This window comes from Hemitrygon akajei, chromosome 26 (assembly GCF_048418815.1).
Source record: "Hemitrygon akajei chromosome 26, sHemAka1.3, whole genome shotgun sequence".
Classification (NCBI taxonomy): Eukaryota; Metazoa; Chordata; class Chondrichthyes; order Myliobatiformes; family Dasyatidae; genus Hemitrygon; species Hemitrygon akajei.
In genome coordinates, this window is record NC_133149.1 from 19,915,236 (window position 1) to 19,938,825 (window position 23,590).

At 40.8% G+C, this 23,590-nt stretch overlaps 2 protein-coding genes across 2 annotated transcripts in view; both read right to left on the minus strand.

Annotated features, from left to right (window-relative positions):
• The window catches only part of dcps (decapping enzyme, scavenger), a 78,899-nt gene that overhangs the window by 45,875 nt on the left and 9,434 nt on the right, over nt 1-23,590 (minus strand). The window contains exon 2 of the mRNA XM_073029679.1: nt 11,790-11,958. Coding sequence (XP_072885780.1) covers nt 11,790-11,958 — 169 coding nt within the window. The remainder of the gene's footprint in view (nt 1-11,789; nt 11,959-23,590) is intronic.
• The window catches only part of tirap (toll-interleukin 1 receptor (TIR) domain containing adaptor protein), a 49,040-nt gene continuing 37,239 nt past the window's right edge, over nt 11,790-23,590 (minus strand). Inside the window, exon 4 of the mRNA XM_073029682.1 lies at nt 11,790-11,958. Within this exon, the coding sequence (XP_072885783.1) occupies nt 11,939-11,958 (20 nt within the window). The 3' untranslated portion in view covers nt 11,790-11,938. The remainder of the gene's footprint in view (nt 11,959-23,590) is intronic.

Consider the following 23,590-nt stretch of genomic DNA (forward strand, 5'->3'; position numbering starts at 1 on the left):
TCTTTTGGGGTCTATTTTTTTTTCCAAGAAAACTTGATTTTTAAATCGGATCGTCAATACCCAGCTACTCAATTCTATCTCATCAATGGCAAATTAACTCACATTAATTTGCATCCTTCTTTTAATATGATATCAAAGTAACCCCTGGAATTCTGAGAAGGAACTTCTCTTTGAGTACACTCTATTAGAAACTAAAATCAGATCCAAAAGGCCTAACAGCCACATACCAACGAGTTTCCAATATCTACCAATCCCACTCCAATGCAATTATAACATTTACTTTGCTTGTTCTATTTCTCTGCTTTCTGTATTCTCTTCAAGGCAAACCGCCTCATTCTGACTGCAACTCTAGCTTATCTAATCTTTCCACATATCAATATTTTCCATTCCTTATAACCTCACCTGTACCTCCCCAGTGCAATAACATTTTTTCCTGCTAAGTGGTGATCTGAATGTAGTATTGAAGTTATGCTCTAATGTGCCCACTTCTAACACAAGCTCTCCTTTCATAATTATTGGCCTCAACTAAGTAAACATCATTAGTCTATTTAACCAGCTTATTGATTAGATCTGCTACCTTTAATGATCAATAGACTTGCTCTACAAAATGTCCTTATTCTTTCAAAAGCCTGGCTAAGGTCAAAAACAAACACCAATAAATGCATTGTCCTAACTGACTTTGCTTGCTAACACCACACACACAATAATTCAATCATTAGTTACTGATCAACCTGTACCTTTCTAAATACATATTGGAATTGATTCAAGGATTTGCAAATCACCTTTTAAACTAACTAGCTTCTGTTACTCATTTTATCTTTTCTCCCCTTTTAAGTGGCAGTACAACATCAGCACTCCTCCAATTACCTGGCACCGCACCTGTACCTGTAACGTACTTGAAAAAATTTCTGAGATCCTACAGGAAGATCTCAGAAAAATCAGGAAAGAGATCTCAAGAGGTTACTCCAGTTCCCTTGTGCCAGTGAGCACTGAAATTGGTAGAATAGCATTAATAGATGACAGTTTGTGCCAGACAGAAAACTTTAGATTCTTAGTGCATTCGGCTGATCAAGCTCAACAGTTTTCTGGCAATGCCCTTTTGGGAAGATTCACTAGTGCTGTGCAAAGGTTTAAACTAGAGGAACTCAGTAGGTCAGGTAGCATCCATGGAAACAATGGGATATGGGTCTAGACCCAGCATCAGACTCCAGATGCAGTATCTCAACCCAAATGTTGACAATCTCTCTACCTTCAGGTGCTGCCTGACCTGCTTAATAGCTTCAGAAATTTGCTTTGCAACAGATTCTAACATTTACATTACTGAAACATGGCAAGGGAACCAGCACCTCCTACTTCCCTGCAAACTACTTTATTCATATAGGCCATCAATTGCCCTCATCCCTCGCTTTCCCACCCCTTACACATCCCTATTTACACTAGCAGTAACTTAAAGTTACTAACTAGCAATATGTGAGAGTGTCTGGGAAAACTCATCCAGTTACATAGAAAACATGCAAGTTCTATTCAGTCCTTCTCTGTTCATACCAACCATGCTTTTCTAATGGCTTGAATCCTTCCCATCACTGGCATATCACACCTCCTTGGCCTCGACAGGACTTCCTCAATGACTGAAGTTTGGGGCATTTGTCATGAGGTAACTAACACACCTTTGAGACAATTTCTTCCAGTTTTTCCTTCCAGAAGAAGGTATTTTTGAGCACACTTTCTCTTGCCTATTGTGCCAGATGTGAAGTCTATGTCAGCAGATCCAAGTTCCCAGACTATGATAGCCAAATGATATTCATGTCACCAGTGTTGAGTCCAGGTCCTGAATTTCAAACTGAGGAACGCGAGCTGCCCAAGCATGACTTTTTTCAGCACAGGATGACTTGTAGACAAGGCATCACCCAGCTTAATACGGCAAAGTACTGGTGGATGTAATGCAAGAACAGAAGAAATAGGAATAGTGAACTACTCACCCTTTGAGAACCAAGAACTTTATACAATTCAATGTGATAGTCTCTGATACTTCTAAACTCCAAAAAATTGTAGACCCAGTCTGCTTAATCTTTCCTCATACACTGCCTGTGTGAAGTTTGTATGTTCTCTCTGGGACAGCTCTGGGTGCCCCACTTTCTCCAAATTCCAAAGATGTGCTAATAAGTTCATTGATGACTATAATTCATCCACAAGTAAGGCTGGTAGCAAAAGGAATTACAGAGGAATTGATGGGCATGTGAGACAGACAAGTTGCAGGGGCTAGAGTGAAATAAAAAGGGGATAAATGGGGCTGATCTGCCTGGTGCCAGCATGATTAAATGTACAAAATGGCTTCCTTCTGTCATAATAAGTATGCAAGTGTACAGACCTGTATTCAATATTTTCTCGATGGTCTCTCACGTAGCCTTGTAGAATTGAAATAAGATATTTTTATTCTTGTATTCATAACCTCTTGCAATAAAGGCTGACATACCATTTGCCTTTCTAATTGCTGTGGACCAGTACTTAATTTAGTGATTCAAGTGCAAGTGTACCTAGATTTTTCTAAACACAGACGTATTTTAATTTCTCATTTTCTAAAAAAAACTACTCCGCTTTCCTACTTTTCTTTATGAAGTTAATGGTAATTTTTTAAATTTTCTATTCCACCAGCCATATCTTTGTCCATTCACCCTGTCCACCACATATCCCCAAAGCCCATCAAGAACAAATGAAAATTAAGAGCAAGAGGCCAAACCAAGCCCACCCACCCTACTGTTCAATCTGATCATTGCTGATCTACACTGCCCTCAACCTCTATGCCAATTCCCTTTAGTCCTCAATTCCTTGATCTTTCAAATGGTTAAGTACCCCCATGTTAAACATTTCTAATAATCTGGACTCCACCACTCTGTAGGGAAGAGAATTCCAGAGATTCATACCCCCAGAGAAGAGATTTCTCAAAGTTCAAAGTACAATTATTAATGTACATCCGAGTATGTATGTTATATAACCTTGAGATTTATATCCTTATACACAATCACAAAACACGAAACTCAGTTATAACTGAGGTACCTTATGTTGCATCATTCTACATTCTTCCAGTCAAACCTTGCTTCATTTGCAAACTTGGTTACAATGCATAGAGATGAAATACTGACAGCCCTAGCAATAAACCCTGTAACCCCGTTCCTCATAGCCTCCCAATTTGAAAATTATGTTTTTATTCCTATCTACGAACCAATCCTCAACGAATGCTAGAATATTACCCTGCAATACTTATCTTCTAATTGCAGACAAGGACCTTCTCACAGTCAATGTTCCCTCTAATTTGTAATGATCAGTGTACGCAAAAATCTTGTGCTGTGCAATTTTTTGCCCAGTGACAACATGTGCTCTGAATTTTACATATAGAAGTATTCATTTTAACAGCTAGCAAAACACTGTCAATAAGAACTTTGATCTCCTCTGGATTTGATCATTTTTGCTTTTTCATCTGCAGTCTCATAAAACATATGGAGCAGGATTTTCTTGTCGGAGCTTTCTGTGCACTGTCCATATGTGATTTGCGTGTAAATGATGCTTTAAAAAGTCATGATTCCAAATATCACACCACTTCTTCCCACTTGCAAATTCTCCAGCAACTTTTGCATTGTGACAATACATGCAGATAACACCAGTTTCTGTATTGTGCATAAATATTTCTTAAAGTTGCATGTTCCTGGCCTCATGAGCTTTCAGTGTAGCAGTTTCTAGTGCTTCATTAAGAGCTTCCATTTTAAATAAACTAGCAGTTCTCTTGCGCTTCACAGCTTTTGCGTCTTTGGAATTAAGACATAGTGAATCAATAATTTCTTCAATAAAAACAGTATAAGCAAGCCAGTTCCAAAATCTGCAAACAAATCATCGCAAACTCCACATTGTCAACACAGTCAGCATCAGAAACCGGAAAAGGAAATGTGATTGTGTACAATGCCAACGAGGTAAAGGGTGACAACCTTTTGTGTGCAGTTTAAATTCCTTTGTGCCCTAGTAGCAAAATGTGTGCTCACACACACCTTAGAGGGATCGTTGCTCCCGGTTCAAGTACATTACATCAAATTGTTACCCCTTGTATATTCTGGTCATTCCAAATGCAAAGAAATTTCAAGTGAATTGGTGAACACTTCAAGAATCCATGTCGATTCTGTTCAAACATAGGTGAACTTGGGTACAAATAATCTTGTTAACTGCTTCCTCCTCACATTCACCCTCATCCAACTTTTCTTGAAAACATCTTGCCCCTGGGCCTCCTCTTTCTCCCACTCTCCCCCACCACCAATCATCACTCCTTCAGAGCCCCCGCTATCGCCTACCCGCCCACCTTCCCTCAGATTCACCCATCTATCCTTACTCCCTCCACAGATGGCTCACTTCTCCTTTTCCTGCTTCAAGCACTCCTCCCCCTCTCTTTTCTCTGACCCTTTACTCACCGCACTCTACACCTTTTAGACTCCTTCACATTTTCCATGCATTCCTCATCCCAACTCCTTAACAAACCTTGCAACGCTTGCTGTCCACAGATGACCAAAACCTTTGACAAGATTAAGCTCACTGAAATCACAGGTAATTGCCCAATGCTAGCTGAATTAACCACTTCCCCCACACCCAAATTACAGCTATGGCACTGACTTATGTCTGAGGGATCTCTCCTGACCTTTTTCCAGCTTTGGCAAGACTGAGGTTATGACCAATAGTATCCCCAGGCTGTTAACGAGCAGCCTCACAACTGGCGAGGACAGCTTTTTGCATCCCTTACCAGTCAGATTGGGAGAGATTTGTTCTACCTCCAGGGGACAATTCATTCTACCATCATGAATGAAAGTCTGTAAACTATACATACATCAGAATGGCAGGCAGTGACTAGTGGGGTACTGCAAGGCTCAGTGCTGGGACCGCAGCTATTTACAATATACATTAATAATTTAGACTAAGGGATTAAAAGTAACATTAGCAAATTTGCAGATGACACAAAGCTGGGTGGTGGTGTGAAATATGAGGAGGATGTTAGGAGAATGCAGGGTGACTTGGACAGGTTGGGTGAGTGGGCAGATGCATGGCAGATGCAGTTTAATATGGATAAATGTGAGGTTATCCACTTTGGTGGCAAGAACAGCAAGGGAGATTACTATCTGAATGGTGTCAAGTTAGGAAAAGGGGAAGTACAACGAGATCTAGGTGTCCTTGTTCATCAGTCACTGAAAGTAAGCATGTGGTATAGCAGACAGTGAAGAAAGCTAATGGCATGTTGGCCTTCATAACAAGGGGAGTTGAGTATAGGAGCAAAGACGTCCTTCTGCAATTGTACAGGGCCCTGGTGAGACCACACCTGGAATATTATGTGCAGTTTTGGTCTTCAAATTTGAGGAAGGACATTCTTGCTATTGAGGGAATGCAGCGTAGATTCACGAGGTTAATTCCCGGGATGGCGGGACTGTCATATGTTGAAAGATTGGAGCAACTGGGCTTGTATACACTGTTATACAAGAAGGATGAGAGGCGATCTGATTGAAACATGTAAGATTATTAAGGGATTGGACACACTAGAGGCAGGAAAAATGTTCCCGATGTTGGGGGAGTCCAGAACCAGAGGCCACAGTTTAAGAATAAGGGGTAGGCCATTTAGAATGGAGTTGAGGAAAAACCTTTTCACCCAGAGAGTTGTGGACCTGTGGAATGCTCTGCCTCAGAAGGCAGTGGAGACCAATTCTCTGGATACTTTCAAGAAAGAGCCAGATAGAGCTCTTAAAGATAGCGGAGTCAAGGGATATGGGGAGAAGGCAGGAACGGGGTACTGATTGTGGATGATCAGCCATGATCACAGTGAAAGGCAGTGCTGGCTCAAAGGGCCAAATGGCCCACTCCTGCGTCTATTGTCTATTACTGCTCCCTAAAAATCAGTGCTTCTGGTTTCAGAATAGCAGGTCTGTACAGTTACTTCAAGTACTTATTTAGAGGCAGGAAGCAAAACTGCTTTTCCTAAAACTACTTATTCTTACAGACCGAAGGATTTGCTTCAGCTTTTCATGAAATTGATTCTTCCCTTGCCAATGAGGTTCCATTATCTGGCACTTCCTGCATTGAAATTAATACAAAACTACAACCACTCGACAGAATGCAGTGCGAGTAGTACATGCCTAAGTGCCACCTGCTGGCTGTGATATTCGGCTTTTCTGTCACTGACATGCAAGCAAAAGAAAATGTATCAAACATGAAATAAAACAACACTGAAAGTGACGATTCAACCCATCGTTCTGTACCATCTAATCAATCACATGCCTCTGTACTTCCTCAATATCTTTCTACTTCAAGAATTTAAACAACCCACTTTTGAAAATTATTTTCTAGCACATTTTCAGCCAGTGGATTCCAATTTATCATAACCATGTAAAAACTATTGTTCACATTGCCCATCTTTGGTGGCTATTTATTCTATTCCTATGCTGTCAAGTTATTTATCCCCTTGCAATGGAAACAGTTTCTTCTTTATTCAACTAACATCCTCAACACCAAGCAAATCTTTGAACTGCCCTGTTCCAAGGAAACCAACACCAATTTTAACATCTCTGCATCATTCTTTTACGCTTCTGCAACTCTCTAAGGTCTTGTTGTCCTTTCTAGTTTTTCAGCTCTAGCCGAATGTTTTATAAATCTTGCTGAATCTTAGGATGTTTCCTATTCTATACCCCTCCAAGGGTAGTCATAGCCAAAGGGGGGTAGTGGAGATGAGCTCCCACTGCTAAACAAATGCTCTTCATGGCGTGCGTCTCAAACAGTCTCTGACAACCAAGTCCAACTCCTGGCCTTCACATAGTTCTTATGCCTGGCGGAGCTGTTCTCACTGACAGGAGAAGGGGCACTGGCGCCTTAAAACCAGTTGCTCCGGGCAGATGGGGCTCATTAACCACGGATGGTAGCTTATCTAGGCGAGGGAAAACTCCGATTTCAAACCTCCACTGCCTTGCGGCTATATCCGCTCACGGGAAAGGCTTCAGGAGTAAACCCCAAGGAAAAATCTGGAGTCGGAGTCCCGAAGGCGGCTGACTGCTGTACCCAGCACCGGCACAGCAACTCCTGCGATGCTGCTGGCACCAAACTGTATCGACTTTCGTCGTTCCTTTGGACCTGTCATCAGCATGGAGAGAGGGGTCCCACTGCATGGGCAACAGACGGATCTCCACGTCAACTCTGCCTTGGTTTGTGCCCTGGAGAGGCCACTCCCAGTGACTACCAGAGGTGCAGTACCCGTGGTCGACCACGACCGACAGAGGCCACACACCCCTCCATGGAATGCATGGGTTTCTCTAGGTGCTTTGGCTTCCTCCTACAGTCCAAAGACATACCAGTTAGTAGGTTAATGGACCACTATAATTTGTCCTGTGATTAGGCTAGGGTTAAATTGAGAGTTGCAGGTGGCGTGGCTCGAAGGGAAAGAAGGGCCTGTTCCATGCAGGATCTCTAAATAAATAAAATCGCACATGACTTTGCACTTCTGCCATCTTCATATATACCGTAGATTCCGGACTACAGAGCGCACCTGATTAAAAGCCGCTGGCTCTAATTTTAGAAATAAAATCAATTTTTTACTTGTAAAGGCCGCACCGGATTTTCGGCCGCAGGTGTCCCACGTTGTAATATGAGATATTTACACAGAAAGATATTACACGTGAGGATTTTTTAACTTTTAATTAAATCCATATGGTAACAAAAACAAATACATATTGCAAATGCTTTTTTTCGAACCGTGCCCGTAACGCGGCTACTTTTAAATATACGTTGCGTTTACTTCTTTACTGAACAACATTCCAATATCTCCTAACGACTGGTAAAAAATATATATACTGCAGCCTACCAGGAAAAGTTATTGATCGCCTTTAACTTAAAAGCAGCGTTTTCGCTCCGCCGCTCCCCCCTGCCGTCCCGTTTATCGCAAACGGCATTTAAAAGCAGCGTTTCGCTCGGGTCTAATGCCCCCTCCTTCCCGTTTATCGCAAACCGGTATCCCACAAGACGCGGCGAAACCGGGTGTGACGTCATAGCATCCCGCGATGTAGTACAGAAAACAAATATAGTTAAAACTCTTCTAACTTTAACTAGAAAATGAATTACTAAGCGAAAATATTATAAACTAAATAACTGCCATAAAGGCAGCACAATGCTTTTCTTCGAGTGTTTTCCATGTTGATGAGGGTGAGTACAAATGACTGATTTACAATAATTTAATTGTGAAAGTGCGCTTGATTTATCGTACAATTTCATTGGACCTCTGTGAACTACTCATCAATTTTATTGGTCTACTGTTACGAGGCAAAATGTTTTCGGCGGCATGAAAAAAAATAATGCATTAGCCGCTCCGTATTAAAGGCCGCAAAGTACAAAGCTGTTCAAAATGTGGGAAAAAAGTAGCGGCTTAAAATCCGGAATCTACGGTACTTCTTTTACACTTTCTGGGTCTTATTCTTCCTGCCAAAATTTATTACTTCACAATTCTTCTGTTAATATCAGTTGCCACAACCATTCATCATTCATCTAGACCTTCCTGAAGTATATTATAAGGTAAGACATTTCTTCTTCATGTATGTGCTGAATTTCTTTTGAATTCAGGCAGAAGTAAATAGAAGAAAAACTTCAGTGGACTCTGATCCAGTTCAAGTCCAGGAATTGGCTGGTGTAACAATTTCTCCTTTTAAAACTAATCAATTTCTCAAAATAAAAGTATAGCTATGAGTATCTTATTCTGTCAAAGCCAGTCTCTTGTAGGGTCTTGTTTCAATCTTACTTGGTTCCTTTCCATCATCTCTTTTCAGTTTCATTGATGTCTATATACAGTCTATGTAGAAAAAGTTTGTGAACCCTTTGCAATTATCAGGTTTTCTGCATTCATAAAATGTGAATTACTCAGTTTTAAAAGGAGAAATTGTTACACCAGCCAATTACTCATAAAATGTGGTCTGATCTTCATCTAAGTCACAAAAATAGACAAAGACAATCTGGCTAACCTAATAACACAAACAACTGTACTTCTTCTCATCAATACAGAGTATACCATTTAAACAATCACAGTCTAGGTTCACAAAAGTCTGTGAATCTCTGGGGTAATGCCTTCCACAAAAGCTATTTGGAGTCAGGTGTTCCAATCAATGAGATGAGATTGGAGCTGTGGGTTATAGAGGTGCCTGCACTATATATTTTAATAATCTGATAAACAAAGTCAGATTACTGACAGACCCAGCTTTTCTCGAGAAAGATCTGTTTATGTGCACCAAGCCTCGATTGAAACAACTTTCAGAGAACCTAAGAAGAAGAACTGTGGAGAGGCATGAAGCTGAAAAAGGCGACAAAGCACTTCTAGAGACCTGAGTGTTCATCAGTCCACAGTAAGAGAAATTGTCTACAAAAGGAGGAACTTCAGCTACTCTCCCTGGGAATGGGTGTCCTGCGAAGATCACACTAAGAACAGAAGGTGCAATGTTGAAGGAGGTGAAAAGAATCCACCCAAGGGTAACAGCAAAAGACCTGCAGAAATCTCTAGAACTTGCTAAAGTCCCTGTTCATGTGTCCACTATAAGAAATGTACTGAACAAGAATGGTGTTCATGAAAGGACACTATGGAGGAAAGCACTGCTCTCCCCAAAAAACAATATTGCTGCATGTCTCAAGTTTGCAAAGACCACCTGGACTTCTGGGTCAATGTTCTGTGGACAGATGAGACAAAAGTTGAACACTTTGGCAAGAAATGCACACTGCTATGTTTGGAGGGAAAAGGGCACTGCACACCCACATCAAAACCTCATCCCAACTGTGAAGCATGGTGGAAGGAACATCATGGTTTGGGGCAGCTTTGCTGCATTAGGGGCTGGGCAGCTTACAGCCATTGAGGGAACAATGAATTCAAAATTTTATCAAGACATTTTACAGAATGCCAGAGTTAGCAGTCCGTCACCTGAAGCTTAATAGAAGTTGGATAATGCAACAAGTCAATGATCCAAAAGACAAGAGTATATCAACAACAGAACTGTTTAAAAAGAAAATTCATGTTTTGGAATGGCCAAGTCAGAGTCCAGACCTTAACCCAATTAAGAACTGAAAAGGGCCGTTCATGCAAAGTATCCCAGAAATATTGATGAACTGAAACAGTTTTGTATGGTGGAATGGCCTAAAGTTTCTCCTCACAGTTGTGTAAGTCTGATCAGCCGCTACAAGAAAGGTTTGGTGGAGGTTATTGCTGCTAAAGGCGGTTCTACCAGTTATTAAATACAAGGGCTCACATACTATTTTCCAGCCTGGACTGTAAATGATTAAACAATGTGCTCAATAAAGAATAGAAAAGTACAATTGTCTATGTGTTATTAGTTCAGGCAGATTGGGTTTGCCTAATATTGTGACGAAGATGAAGATCAAACATTTTATGAGCAATTAATTCAGAAATTCAGAAGCCTTAAGTGCCAGTTCTTGCCTTTGTACAGAATTCAATGGTTTCATCGACCCTAATGTCCATACTTTGCTGGTTCATACCCAACTCTTTCCTTGCCTTTAGTGACAAATATTCAGCTCACTGTCCAAACACTAGCTTGACTACAATTTCACCTATCATTTTCCATTCATGTCTAAATTCACTGTCTCTCAATTGCACCTGCTCTGACATTGCCAACTTCCACACCATTGCTTTCAATGTTTTCTTTTTATCTCAGCGATGATTTATCTAACCACGCTTGACAAAGTGTTTGAGCGCATCTATTCATTTCCTGCTATTCTATTTCCAAACCATGTCCCCAATCAGAACAATGAGAGAGCTCAGTGATCTCACCCACCTTTCAGCCATGAGCCTTCACACTAAACTTATTATATCCCATTATTTCCAACTCCTCCATTGGTGCCACTAGCAATTACATCATCTTCTTACCTTGCAACTTTACAAAGGAACTATTTCATTCACCTCTCTTCCATCTCCACCAATAGTCAATCCATTTCTAAGATAGCTTGCAACAACAAAATTTCCACCAAATTAGGATGCCTTGTGGCTATGGCCAATACTATACTAATAGATCTACATTCAAGTACACACTGAGGAACTAATCATTCTCTGTAAAAGTACAAAGATTAGTTTCCACTGGTGCCAAAAGGCTAGAAGCACAGGGGAATGCAGATGCTAGAATCAAGAGCAACACACAAAGCGCTGAAGGAACTCAGCGGGTCTGCATCATCAAATGGGCAGTTGACATTTTGGGCCAAGACCCTTCATCTGGACTAATAAAGGGTTTCAATCCAAAATGTCCACTGGTCCATTTCCTTCCATTGCTGCTGCCTGACCTGCTGAGTTCCTCCAGTACTTTGTGAATTGCATCAAAAGCCCACCAGCTGTGTAACACAGCAGTCACCGCCCTAATTGACAGTATAGTTTTTGTTGAAGTTGCATCTTGTGACATCAGTCCAATCACTGATTATAAACATTAATGCACTTAATGGAAATAGTATGAAGGCTAGCTCTTGCTTGTATCAACGATTCCTGTATTAATTCTATATCCTCTTTATTCACCAATGGTTTAAAACTGATGTCTTAATATTGGCAATGCATAATAGAAATGGAGTATAATTACTACATACTAGCATAATAAAATTTCATATTCTGATACAGAAATTAGGAAATCTTGAAGTGCTGTAAGCTGCACAGAAAAGAACCACATGCAGCTCAAGAACAACAGTACTGCTGCTGTAAAATAACTATGATTGCTGACTAACTCCATGTGTAAAGCATGGATGAACTACTGTACCATTGAGGGCTGGAAGCGGATGAAGGTAATGTGTGCTGTAGATGTCATTCTTCATCTGAAGATGAAGATCTGCATTTCTGTTCAGAAGTTGTGGCAAAGTTTCCTCCTGGAAAGGCGTCTTCTCTAGAATGATCACTGCATCTCGAACATCACCACCATCTTCTCCAACCTGCCACAAGAAAAAAGATTGTTAATAAACTGACAGAATCCTCCGCTAAAAGTAGAAGTTGCAGTGAAATTTGTTTACCCCGTTGCATACAATCTAAAAACAGAGTAATGCGAACCCTTTGACAAAACTGCAACAACTAAAACAGCTTCCACTTATATTCCACTTTAAATATTTCAGCTCAAGGTGTCAGAGTTTGGAATTTAATCCTTGCATCCTCTGTACGGAGTTTGTACATCCTCCCCATGGAATGCTTGGGTTTTCTCTGGGCTCTGGTTTCCTCGAACATTTCAAAGGCATACCGGTTAGTAGGTTAATTGGTCATTGTAAACTGGCCTGTGAGTAGGCTAGGGTTAAATCGGGCATTGTTGGCAGTATAGATCAAAGGGCCTACGCTATGCTGTATCTCTAAATAAATAAAATAAATTTCACATGAACATTATCAAGCAAAGTTTGTCACACTGGGATATTAAGCCAGGCAACAAAGTACTTGGTCAAAGAGGTCAGTTTCAGGGGGCATTCTGAGACTAAAAGGTTCAGAGGCACAGACATTTAAAGAGTAAATTCCAAGAGATTAGAAGCTTTGGCAGCAGAAAACCTAGCTGCCAAAGGTTAAGCAAACACATTTGTGAACAAGCAAGAGGTCAAAACTAGATGAGCATATTTATACTGAAGAGATATTATGAGGAGGAAATATCATAGAAATAGGGAGAGAAACCATGAAGAGCTTTTAAATTTTCAAAGAAGCACTGCATAACTCAGAACCAATATGTCAATAAATTAGCATAACAAATGTTACAGCACTGAAATTAGTCATCTAGTTCTACCCTATTTCATCTAACCCTTTCAGCATAATGCTTGATTCCTTTCATGCAAGCTAGCTCCTGAATACAACTATCCCTTTCAGTTAAATTACCTTATTAAACTAAATTTCATATTCTAACTATGCTCAAAATAAATAGATTTCTCCTGAATTCCCTAGTGTTTGTACTTATTTTGTGGTCTCCCTCTCAGGTGAAAACACCGATTCCAGCCTTTACAAACCACTTCAGAACTTAAGGACAAAATCCAGGGCAACCAACTTTTCTTTTCCAGATGAAAATCCTCAATTCAGTGCAATATCTGGCAGTCAGTTTAAAACTACAGCAGTCCAGAGTTAACAGTGAACTATGTATCAATAAAAGTTAATCTAGTTATTTTTAAAGGAATAATTAGCTGGATATTCAATTATCAGACATTTATTTAACAAATCTTCACAACAACTAATATAATATGTTTCTCTATGAGGATTTCATTCACTACAACAAAAAGTTGCGACCACAACAGGAGACTATATTTCAAAGGCCTGTGAAAACAAACAGCACTTAAGCTTCTTGAGATGGTTAATGGGAAGTAGTCTGTAAAATGAACAAGTTACTTAAAATGAAATCAAAACCTCTCCAGCACCTACAAGAGAAAATCTGTAGATGCTGAAAATCCAAGCAACACACACAAAATGCTGGAGGAACTCAGTAGGCCAGGCAGCAATAACGGTAAAAGAGTACAGTCGATGTTCCAGGCCAAGACCCTTCAGCAGGACTGGAGAAAAAAAGATGAGTAGAGTTGAAAGGTGTGGAGAGGGGAGGGAGAAAGACAAGGTGACAGGTGAAAACAGGAGTGGGAGGGGCGATGTAAAGTGATGGGAAGTTGCTTGGTGAAGGGGGTATCTGATAGGAGAGGATAGAAGACCATGGAAGAAAGAAGGGGTAGGAGCACCAGAGGGAGATGATGGGCAGGCAAAGAGATAAGGTGAGAGAGAGAAAAAAGGGAATGGGGAATGGTGAAGTTGGGGGGGAGGGGGGGGGGCATTACCGGAAGTCTGAGAAATCAATGTTCATGCCTTCGGGTTGGAGGCTACCCAGATGGAATATGAGGTGTTGCTCCTCAAACCTGAGTGTCCTCATTGCGACAGTGAAGGAGGCCATGGATAGACATAAGACTGGGAAGTGGAATTAAAATGGGTGGCCACTGGGAGATCCCGCTTTTTCTAGCTAAGGAGCATATGTGCTCGGCGAAGCGGTCTCCCAATCTATGTTGGGTCTCACCGATATACAGGAGGCCACACCGGGATCAATGGGCTCAGTATATGACCCCAACAGACTCACATGTGAAGTATCACCTCACCTGGAAGGACTGTTTAGGGCCCTGAATGGTAATGAGGGAGGAGGTGTAGCACTTGTTCCACTTGCAAGGATATGTGCCAGGTGGGAGATCAGTGGGGAGGGATGAATGGACAAGGGAGTCGCATAGGAAGCGATCCTGCAGAAAGCAGAAGGGGGGGGGGGGGGGGTAGAAAGATCTGCTTGGTGCTGGGATCCCGTTGGGAGATGGCGGGAGTCGCAGAGAAATATGTGCTGGACGTGGAGGCTGTTGGGATGGTAGGAGAGGACAAGAGGAACCCTATCCCTGGTAGGGTGGCAGGATGATGGGATGAGAGCAGGCATGCATGAAAAGGAAGAGATACGGTTGAGGGCAGCATTGATGGTGGAGAAAGGGAAGCCCCTCTCTTTAAAGGAGGAGGGCATCTCCTTCATTCTGGAATGAAAAACCTCATCCTGAGAGTATTGAGAAATATACCTGACATAATCATTATATATACCTGAAATATAATCACTATGTACTAGCTATTTACTATACTATGTAATCACTTCTAGGTACTGAATATTACTATGTATAATTTTACTAGACACATTTTGCTATGTATTGTTTTAACTAGATACTTTGTACTCTCTTAGCTGCATACTGTGGCAATTACAGAACACCTGTTTAGCTAGCAGCACTAATTAGCTGAAATGTACCCCATGTATTACACTCAGCCTTTGTTTAGTAAGAGATAATGGTGGCGGACAGGATGGTACGAGCAGGAAATGTAATGTGAGGCAGGTTGTCTGGAAAAATAACCTTGGCCAGGAATGGGGCCCCAATGCGAACTGGAGAGAAATACTGGTGGCGCACCGAGAGCTAGGCAAGAGCGATTGATTAGTTAATGTATAGATGATATGCAATTAAAACTTGATTGGGTATGCTGATAAAACCGAAATGTAACTGAGATAAGAAATTACTATAAAGAATGCTGTACACCGGAGCTCGGTGGGCTTTCGGTGACAAGTTCATTGATTGCCTCAGCCTTTGTTTGCAAATAAAGGCTTAAACTTCTCGAAGAATTGTCTGTGTCTCCTGGTCATTTCAAGTAACCACGACAAGAGCAGATGCAGTGGAGATGGAGAAATTGAAGGAATAGCATAATGCACCGAGACTGGTGAACTGATGGGCCTCCTCCAATCCCTGCATACACCTCCAGGATTGATTAACTTTCCTGGAATGCATTTGAAAACTATTTGCAACAGCTGGTGTGTGTTCCATCATGGACTACGTGGAGTATAAAGGATAAAACTCCCCAAGGAGACTGCATATCCAATGATTTGACAAGTTTCAGCTTGTCAAATCATCTAGTTCACTTTTGATTCACTGTATCCTCACTGGGAAGAGATTGACAAGTTTCTGATGTCTTACCATCCATAGCAACTGGTACCCACCACAAAAGTTTAAGATTTACAGAAGTGGTTTGTCATTGCCTTCTTCTGGGGAGTGTCTTTACAAGATGGGTCACATAACTAGGACTTGTGATATGCACCAGCTGCTCATATGACCAGCCAACCTGTTCCCATGGCTTCTCGTGACCGGGGGGGGCAAGCTACACCTTGCCCAAGGGTGACCTGCAGGCTAGTGGAGGGAAAGAGCACCTTACACCTCCTTTGGTAGAGATGTTTCTCCATCCCGCCACATTACCTTGCATTATATTAGCATTAAATATACCACAGATGGCGAATTTTGGAAATTTTGAAATTACCAATTTAATAACTTTGATGGACAATTTCCACCGGTGATAGTTCAGAAACAACAGTGCAATTTTAAAACAAGAGCATTCAGTGTCCATATCAGGAAAGATAGCTTTCCCACTTGAAGTGTAGTGTGCATCTGTGGATACTAGGAGCTTAAGAAGATTGTATATATTTCTGTTGGAGAAATGACAATACACCTTGAAAACTTCGTTTTCAACTAAATATCTGCAGTTTTACATCAGTTGTTTTTCCACTGCACCTTAGTTATTTCAGATTAACAAAGCAAACACACAAAATCAGAGAGCGTCAGAGAGGGAGAATCTTCTAACAATTAAATTGAATGTACGGAAAATTATAACTATAATGTGTGAACCTCTTTGATAAAATTACTTCCAAAGTTTTAATGAGTAACTATTATTATATGAGAATAATGTTCTGCAGATGTATACCAGCACTAACATCTTTCACAAGGATATCTCCAAAACATGGTCACTGCAGAATGTTGTACTGTACAAGTCTTTAAACTACTTGTCCCATGCTCAGTATAAGAGGCCAGACATATGGCTCACTTTCACAAGTTCTCTACTGAATATTGCAGACAGGCCCGCTGCCCTACCATTGGGACCTAACACTCTGCCAACACATTCTCTTGCTAGAGGTTCAACTCCCACTGCAGGAACTTACCCAAATCCTAACTCACTTACGGAAGAGCAACCCAAGGCCCTGATCCATACCCACCCCAGCCACTGCCCAATGTCCCCAAAACAGCCCACCTTAATCATATTATTGCGGCCTGAAATCCTGACCTCCCTTTTAAAAAGTGCACCCTCCTCTGAAACTGCATTCCTAAACCTGTCATCTCCAGGGTGCAGCCCTGACCCAGCACCATGCACCCTGCTACTACTGCAGACGACTTGCATTTTGAAAACTTAAAGGTTAATTTTTGTACCTTATCCAAATTTCTTACACACACATTACAAATTGTGTCCAAACACTACTTGTGAGTGACTAAGAACATCAAGAGATATGTCAATTAGTTATGTTAGTCATTTGATGGCATAATGCACCAAGACTGGTGAACTGATGGGCCTCACCCAATCCCTACATACATCTCCCAGGACTGATTAACTTTCCTGGAATACATTTGAAAACTATTTCCCGCAGCTGGTGTGTGTTCCTTCTCAGACTACGTGGAGTATAAAGGATAGAACTCCCTAAGAAGATGGCAAACCCAATGAGCATTCTCTTCCTACACAACACCAGATGAAAAAGTCCCCTGAGCACCATCACACCCTACCCATTTCATGGTTCACTGTATCCACGCTATTTCAAAAGAGCAATCCAACATAATCTAACCCTGCAAGTCACTGTCTTCAAGCACAAGTACAACCACTTTTTAAATGGGATGAGCATTTCCGATTCTATTGTCCTTCCTGGCAATAAATTCCAGACTCTACCACTCAGGATGAAAATATGTTCCTCATGTCTATCCTACTTTTACAATTACATTAAATCAATGTTCCCTGCTTTTTGACCCTACAGCTGTGAAAAACAATGTGTTGACTCTTGTGTGCCTTTTAAAGTGGTTAGGTAAGCAATTTAAGTTGTACACAACACTGAAACAGTTAAATAATTAAAACAGACACACTTGCATGACTTTTTTGAGGATTCATGCCATCAAGTAAACCAATCTTCTGCCAATTCACTTCATTCTACAGTGGCATGCAAGTTTGCACACCCTGGTCAAAATTTCTGTTACTGTGAATAGTTAAGTAGAGATGAACTGATCTCCAAAAATCATAAAGTTAAAGATGAAACATTCTTTTCAACATTTTAAGCAAGATTAGTGTATTATTTTTGTTTTGTACAATTTTAGAGTGAAAAAAGGGAAAGGAGCACCATGCGAAAGTTTGGGCACCCCAAGAGATTTGAGCTCTCAGATAACTTTTACCAAGGTCTCAGACCTTAATTAGCTTGTTAGGGCTATGGCTTGTTCACAGTCATCGTTAGGAGAGGCCAGGTGATGCAAATTTCAAAGCTTTATAAATACCCTGACTCCTCAAACCTTGTCCCAACAATCAGCAGCCATGGGCTCCTCTAAGCAGCTGCCTAGCACTCTGAAAATTAAAATAAATGATGCCCACAAAGCAGGAGAAGGCTATAAAAAGATAGCAAAGCATTCCCTCAGTTCGTAATGTAATTAAGAAATGGCAGTTAACAGGAACGGTGGAGGTCAAGTTGAGGTCTGGAAGACCAAGAAAACTTTCCGAGAGAACTGCTCATAGGATTGCTAGAAAGGCAAATCAGAACCCCCGTTTGACTGCAAAAGACCTTCAGGAAGATTTAGTAGACTCTGGAGTGGTGGTGCACCATTCTACTGTGCAGCGACACCTGCACAAATATAACCTTCATGGAAGAGTCATCAGAAGAAAACCTTTCCTGTGTCCTCACCACAAAATTCAGCATCAGACATTTGCAGAGGAACGTCTAAACAAGCCTGATGCATTTTGGAAACAAGTCCTATGGACTGATGAAGTTAAAACAGAACTTTTTAGCCACATGAGCAAAGGTATGTTCAGAGAAAAAAGGGTACAGAATTTCATGAAAAGAACACCTCTCCAACTGTTAAGCACGGGAGTGGATAGATCATGGGTGGGCTTGTGTTGCAGCCAGTAGCACGGGGAACATTTCACTGATAGAGGGAAGAATTAATTCAATTAAATACCAGCAAATTCTGAAAGCAAACATCACACTGTCTGTTTAAAAAAAAAGCTGAAGATGAAAAGAGGATGTCTTCTACAACAGGATAATGATCCTAAACATGCCACAAAATCCACAATGGACTACCTCAAGAGGCGCAAGCTGAAACTTTTGCCATAGCCCTCACAGTCCCCCGACCTAAACATCATCAAAAATCTGTGGATAGACCTCAAAAGAGCAGTGCATGCAAGGCGGCCCAAGAATCTCACAGAACTAGAAGCCTTTTGCAAGGAAGAATGGGCGAAAATCCCCCAAACAAGAATTGAAAGACTCTTAGCTGGCTACAGAAAGCATTTACAAGCTGTGATACTTGCCAAAGGGGGTGTTACTAAGTACTGACCATGCAGGGTGCCCAAACTTTTGCTTTAGGTCCTTTTCCTTTTTTGTTATTTTGAAACTGTAAAAGGTGGAAATAAAAAAGTAATCTTGATTAAAATATTAAAGAAATGCGCCATTTTTAACTCTATGCCTTTTGGAAATCAGGTCATCTTTTACTTGCTTAGCTATTCACAGTAACAGAAATTTTGACCGGGGTGCCCAAACTTTTGCATGCCACTGTATATGATAACAAGAAATGACTGATGGCCCACAGTATAGCAAAGGGTATGGTACCAGACAACATCCTAACTGAAGACATGCACCAAAGCTAGCTGTTTCTGTCCAAGCTGCATCACTACAGTTAAAGCACTGGAATCTGCCCAACAATGTGAAAAATTGTCCAGGCTTGCCTTCACAAAAAATCCAATCCTGCCAAATACCATCAACATATCTACCCTCAAGTCACCAGCAAAATGACAAAAAGTGTCACCTGTGCTATCAAGTGGTATTTACTAACAACTTGTTCACAATATGCAGCTTAGGTTTCACCAGGAGCACTCAGCTCAGACCCCTTCATAGAATACGTCCAACATGGACCAAAGGGCTGATCTCCAGAGGTGAGATTAGAGTGATTGTTCTTGACATCAGACAGCCCTTGACTAAGTGTGGTATCAAGGAGCCCTGGTAAAAATGAAGTCCATGGACAGCAGAGGAAAATACTGTCATGGCTGCAGTTAAATCTCACAAAAAACAAAGGTACTATTGTTATGAAAGGTCATTTAAACTAATTCCATGACATCACAACAGGAGTTCCTCAGGGTGATGGCCGAGCTTTAATAATTTTCCACCTTCATCAAATTTGGAAATATGGATTTTGCTGATGATTGCTCAATATTCAATTTTATTTCTTCAGCAAGTGGAACAATCCATGTTGCATAAATCAAGTCCATGAAAACATTCAGGCACTCCAACAACTTCACAAAAGCCCAGCAGCCTACATTTCAATTTACAAATCCCAAACAATTTACATTCCGATCTGTTTCAGTCCCTGTTTGGGTCTTTCATTAAAAGTATTGCTGTGTCATAGGAACACAAGTACACATGCAGCAAGATGTGCAGCTTGAGCAGTACGAGATGAAGATGGAAAAGTACGTCAGTACAGGTTTCCCCCGCTATCCGAAGGCAGAGCATTCCTATGAAACCATTTGTAAGCCGAAATGTCGTAAAGCAAAGAAGCAATTACTATTAATTTATATGGGGAAAAAATTTTTGAGCATTCCCAGGCCCAAAAAATAACCTACCAAATCATACCAAATACACATAAAACCTAAAATAACACGGACATATAGTCGGCCCTCCTTATCCGCGAGGGATTGGTTCCGGGACCCCTCACGGATACCAAAATTCGCGGATGCTCAAGACCCTTATTCAACCTGTCTCAATGCGGTGGACATTAGGACCCAGCGGCAGAGCTCTGAATCCGCAGTGCTTCTGTTCACGAAAATAATCACAATCACGATTGAAAATAGAGTGGAAATAATAAAGCGATTGGAAAGAGGTGAAATGTCATCGGTCATTGGAAAAGCATTAGGCTACAGTCGGTCAACGATTGGAACAATTTTAATGGATAGAGTGAGAAAGGCTCTGCCCGGATGAAAGCTACAATTATTACTAAGCAATGCAGTGGTTTAATTATTGGGTTTTGGGGTTTTGATCCTCACATCAACCTGGCACGGTGGAGAGTGCACTCGATAGCGGTCTGTCACTGGATTGAACTCGGGAAGAAGTTCCCAAGCCCGGCACTGTAACATATAGAGCTAGATGGGTATCTTATGGATAGGGGAATCAAGGGATATGGGGACAAGGCAGGAACCGGGTATTGATAGTGGATGATCAGCCATGATCTCAAAATGGCAGTGCAGGCTCGAAGGGCCGAATGGTCTACTTCTGCACCTATTGTCTATATGTTCTTAAGTGTTTTATATGCATAGAAAGGTAAAATATATGCTAAGACAAACGTTTGACTAACTGATGCTAAATAATACCAGATGTACCTGTTCCGACTTACTTAGTAAGAGAACTTCCGATTTTTTTCGATCCTGATCCATGATAACCCACGCACATCCTCCCGTATACTTTAAATCATCTCTAGATTACATGTAATACCTAATACAATGTAATTAGTTGTTATACTGCATTGTTTAGGGAATAATGGCAAGAAAAAAAGTCTGTACATGCTCGAACAACAAGTGCTGGAAGAGCACTTCCGGGTTTTCGCGATTCGCGGTTGGTTGAATTAGCGCATGCGGAATTCACCGATAAGGAGGGCCGACTATATAGTAAAAGCAGGAATAATATGATAAATACACAGCCTATATAAAGTAGAAATATTGTATGTACAGTGTAGTTTCACTTAGCAAAATTGGGAAGACAGCACACCAAAATCGATTTGGAGAAAAAAAATTCAGCACGTACACGCATGCGCACATACATGCATACGCACGTACACACAACTGCCCGCACAAGGCTTCACAGTCATGGTAGTCTTTCTCGGGGTAAACACGTATAAAGCGGGTGCCTTTTTTTCGTAAAAGCGGAAATCCTCTTTGGTTAGCGAAAACAGGTACTAATGTAGGTCTTTTGTAACAGCGAAGTGTCGTAAAGCGAACGTTCGAAAAACGGGGGCCACCTGTACATTGGAAATAGCAGGCAAGATCAGAGCATTTAAAGAGCTTAAAGTCTAAAAAAAAAAGTCAGTTCCAATTATTTTTACACATTCTGATCTTTTGCACCAAATACCTACTGATGACAGCACTCAAACTCACTTTCCAAATCGAAATTCATGATGTCTGTGATAATAAACCTGACCCTGATTGGAACGTTAAAAGAAAGCATTCCCCTCAACACCACTGGATTTGTCAAAGTTTTTTTGTAAATTCAAATTTGCACAGATAAAGAATTAAATAGGCTGAGCTTTAGATTATTCAACTTAATTATTTTCCAGTGACTGCACTCTCATTTAATTTCAAGCCTTTATGCACTAATCTATCAGTGCCGAATAGAAAAATGTGGCTGGGTTCTTAAATGAACACCATGTCCGCTTTGGAAAGCAGCTAGCTTCTCCTTGACATCATGCAGGGACGGACAGATAAGCAATGAAAAAATTGCACTTGCTAACAGCACCCAAATTCTGGGGGGAAAAAAGAATTTTCTATTGTTCTCTAAAGATCCCTAGTAATTTTTTCAGAGGTCAATTAATTCTCACTCAGTTCTCTCCTTTTCCAAAGAAATTAATGCTTACCTTGTCAATCCTTCCTTACAGCTGAATTCCAGTCCTTATAACATGCTCATGCACCCCCTTGATACCCTTTCAGAGCCAGACATCTTTTGTGTAATGCAATGACTAGAATTGAATGCAAAACTCAAGACATTCCCTATCAAAGTGTTACACATGTTCAACAAAACTTCACTGCTTTTATATTCTATGCTTCAGCTCAAAGTATTCAATGTACCCTTTTAAAACACAGTATTTACTTGCTCTGCAACTGATCTGCAGACAAAAACCCCAAAGTCTGCCTGTTTCTCCACAATATTCCTCCATTGTTTATTTTACTGTCTTGTTTCAATTCTCAAATGGATTACAATTCATCCAGTAAAATTTGATTTGCCAATTAAGCAGACTTTCCTCCAATTTTCTGTCTCTTCTGCAAATAATGTAACCTTCAATGATGTCTAAATCAATAATATGTAAGAAAACAAGAGATTAGGTGATTGTAACTTTCCACATATTGACTGGGACTCCCATACTGTAAAAGACTAGATGAGATAGAGAAGAGAAAATCTGCAGATGCTGGAAATCCAAACAACGCACACAAAATGCTGGAGGAACTCAGCAGGCCAGACTGCATCTAGGAAGAGCACTGCCAGCATTTTGGACCAAAACCCTTCGGCAGGACTTTGTCAAATGTGTTTAGGAAAGTTTCCTTAATCAGTACATAAGAGTTCCAATGAGAGACAGTATGCAATGCTTGATCTCCTATTTGAGAATGAGAAAGGACAGGTGATACAAGTTTGTGTGGAGGAACGCTTTAGTGACCGCAATGCCATTAGATTTAAGGTAATTATGGAAAAGGATAGGCCTGGTCCACGTGTTGAGATTCTAAATTGGAGAAAGGCCAATTTTGATGGTATCAGGAAGGATCTGACAAGTGTGGATAGGGACAGGCTGTTTTCTGGCAAAGGTGTACTTGGTAAGTGGGAGGCCTTCAATTTTGAGAGTACAAAGCCTGTATGTGCCTGTCAGAATAAAAGGTTAAGATACCAGGTATAGCAAACCATGGTTTTCAAGAGATATTGAGGCTTTGGTTAAGAAAAAAAGGTGTATAGCAGGTATAGGCAGGTAGGAACAAGTCAGGAGCTTGAGGGGTATAAGAAATGCAACAGAACATTTAAGAAAGAAATCGGATGGGCTAAAAGAAGACATGAGGCCGCTCTAGCAGACAAGAAGAAGGAGAATTCTAAGAGATTCTACAGTTATTTTTAAGAGCAAAAGAATTGCAAGAGACAAAATTAGTCCACTGGAAGATTAGAATGGTAATCAATGCATGGAGCTAAAAGAGATGGGGGAGACCTTAAGTAGATTTTTGCATCTGTATTTACTCAGGTGATGGACACAG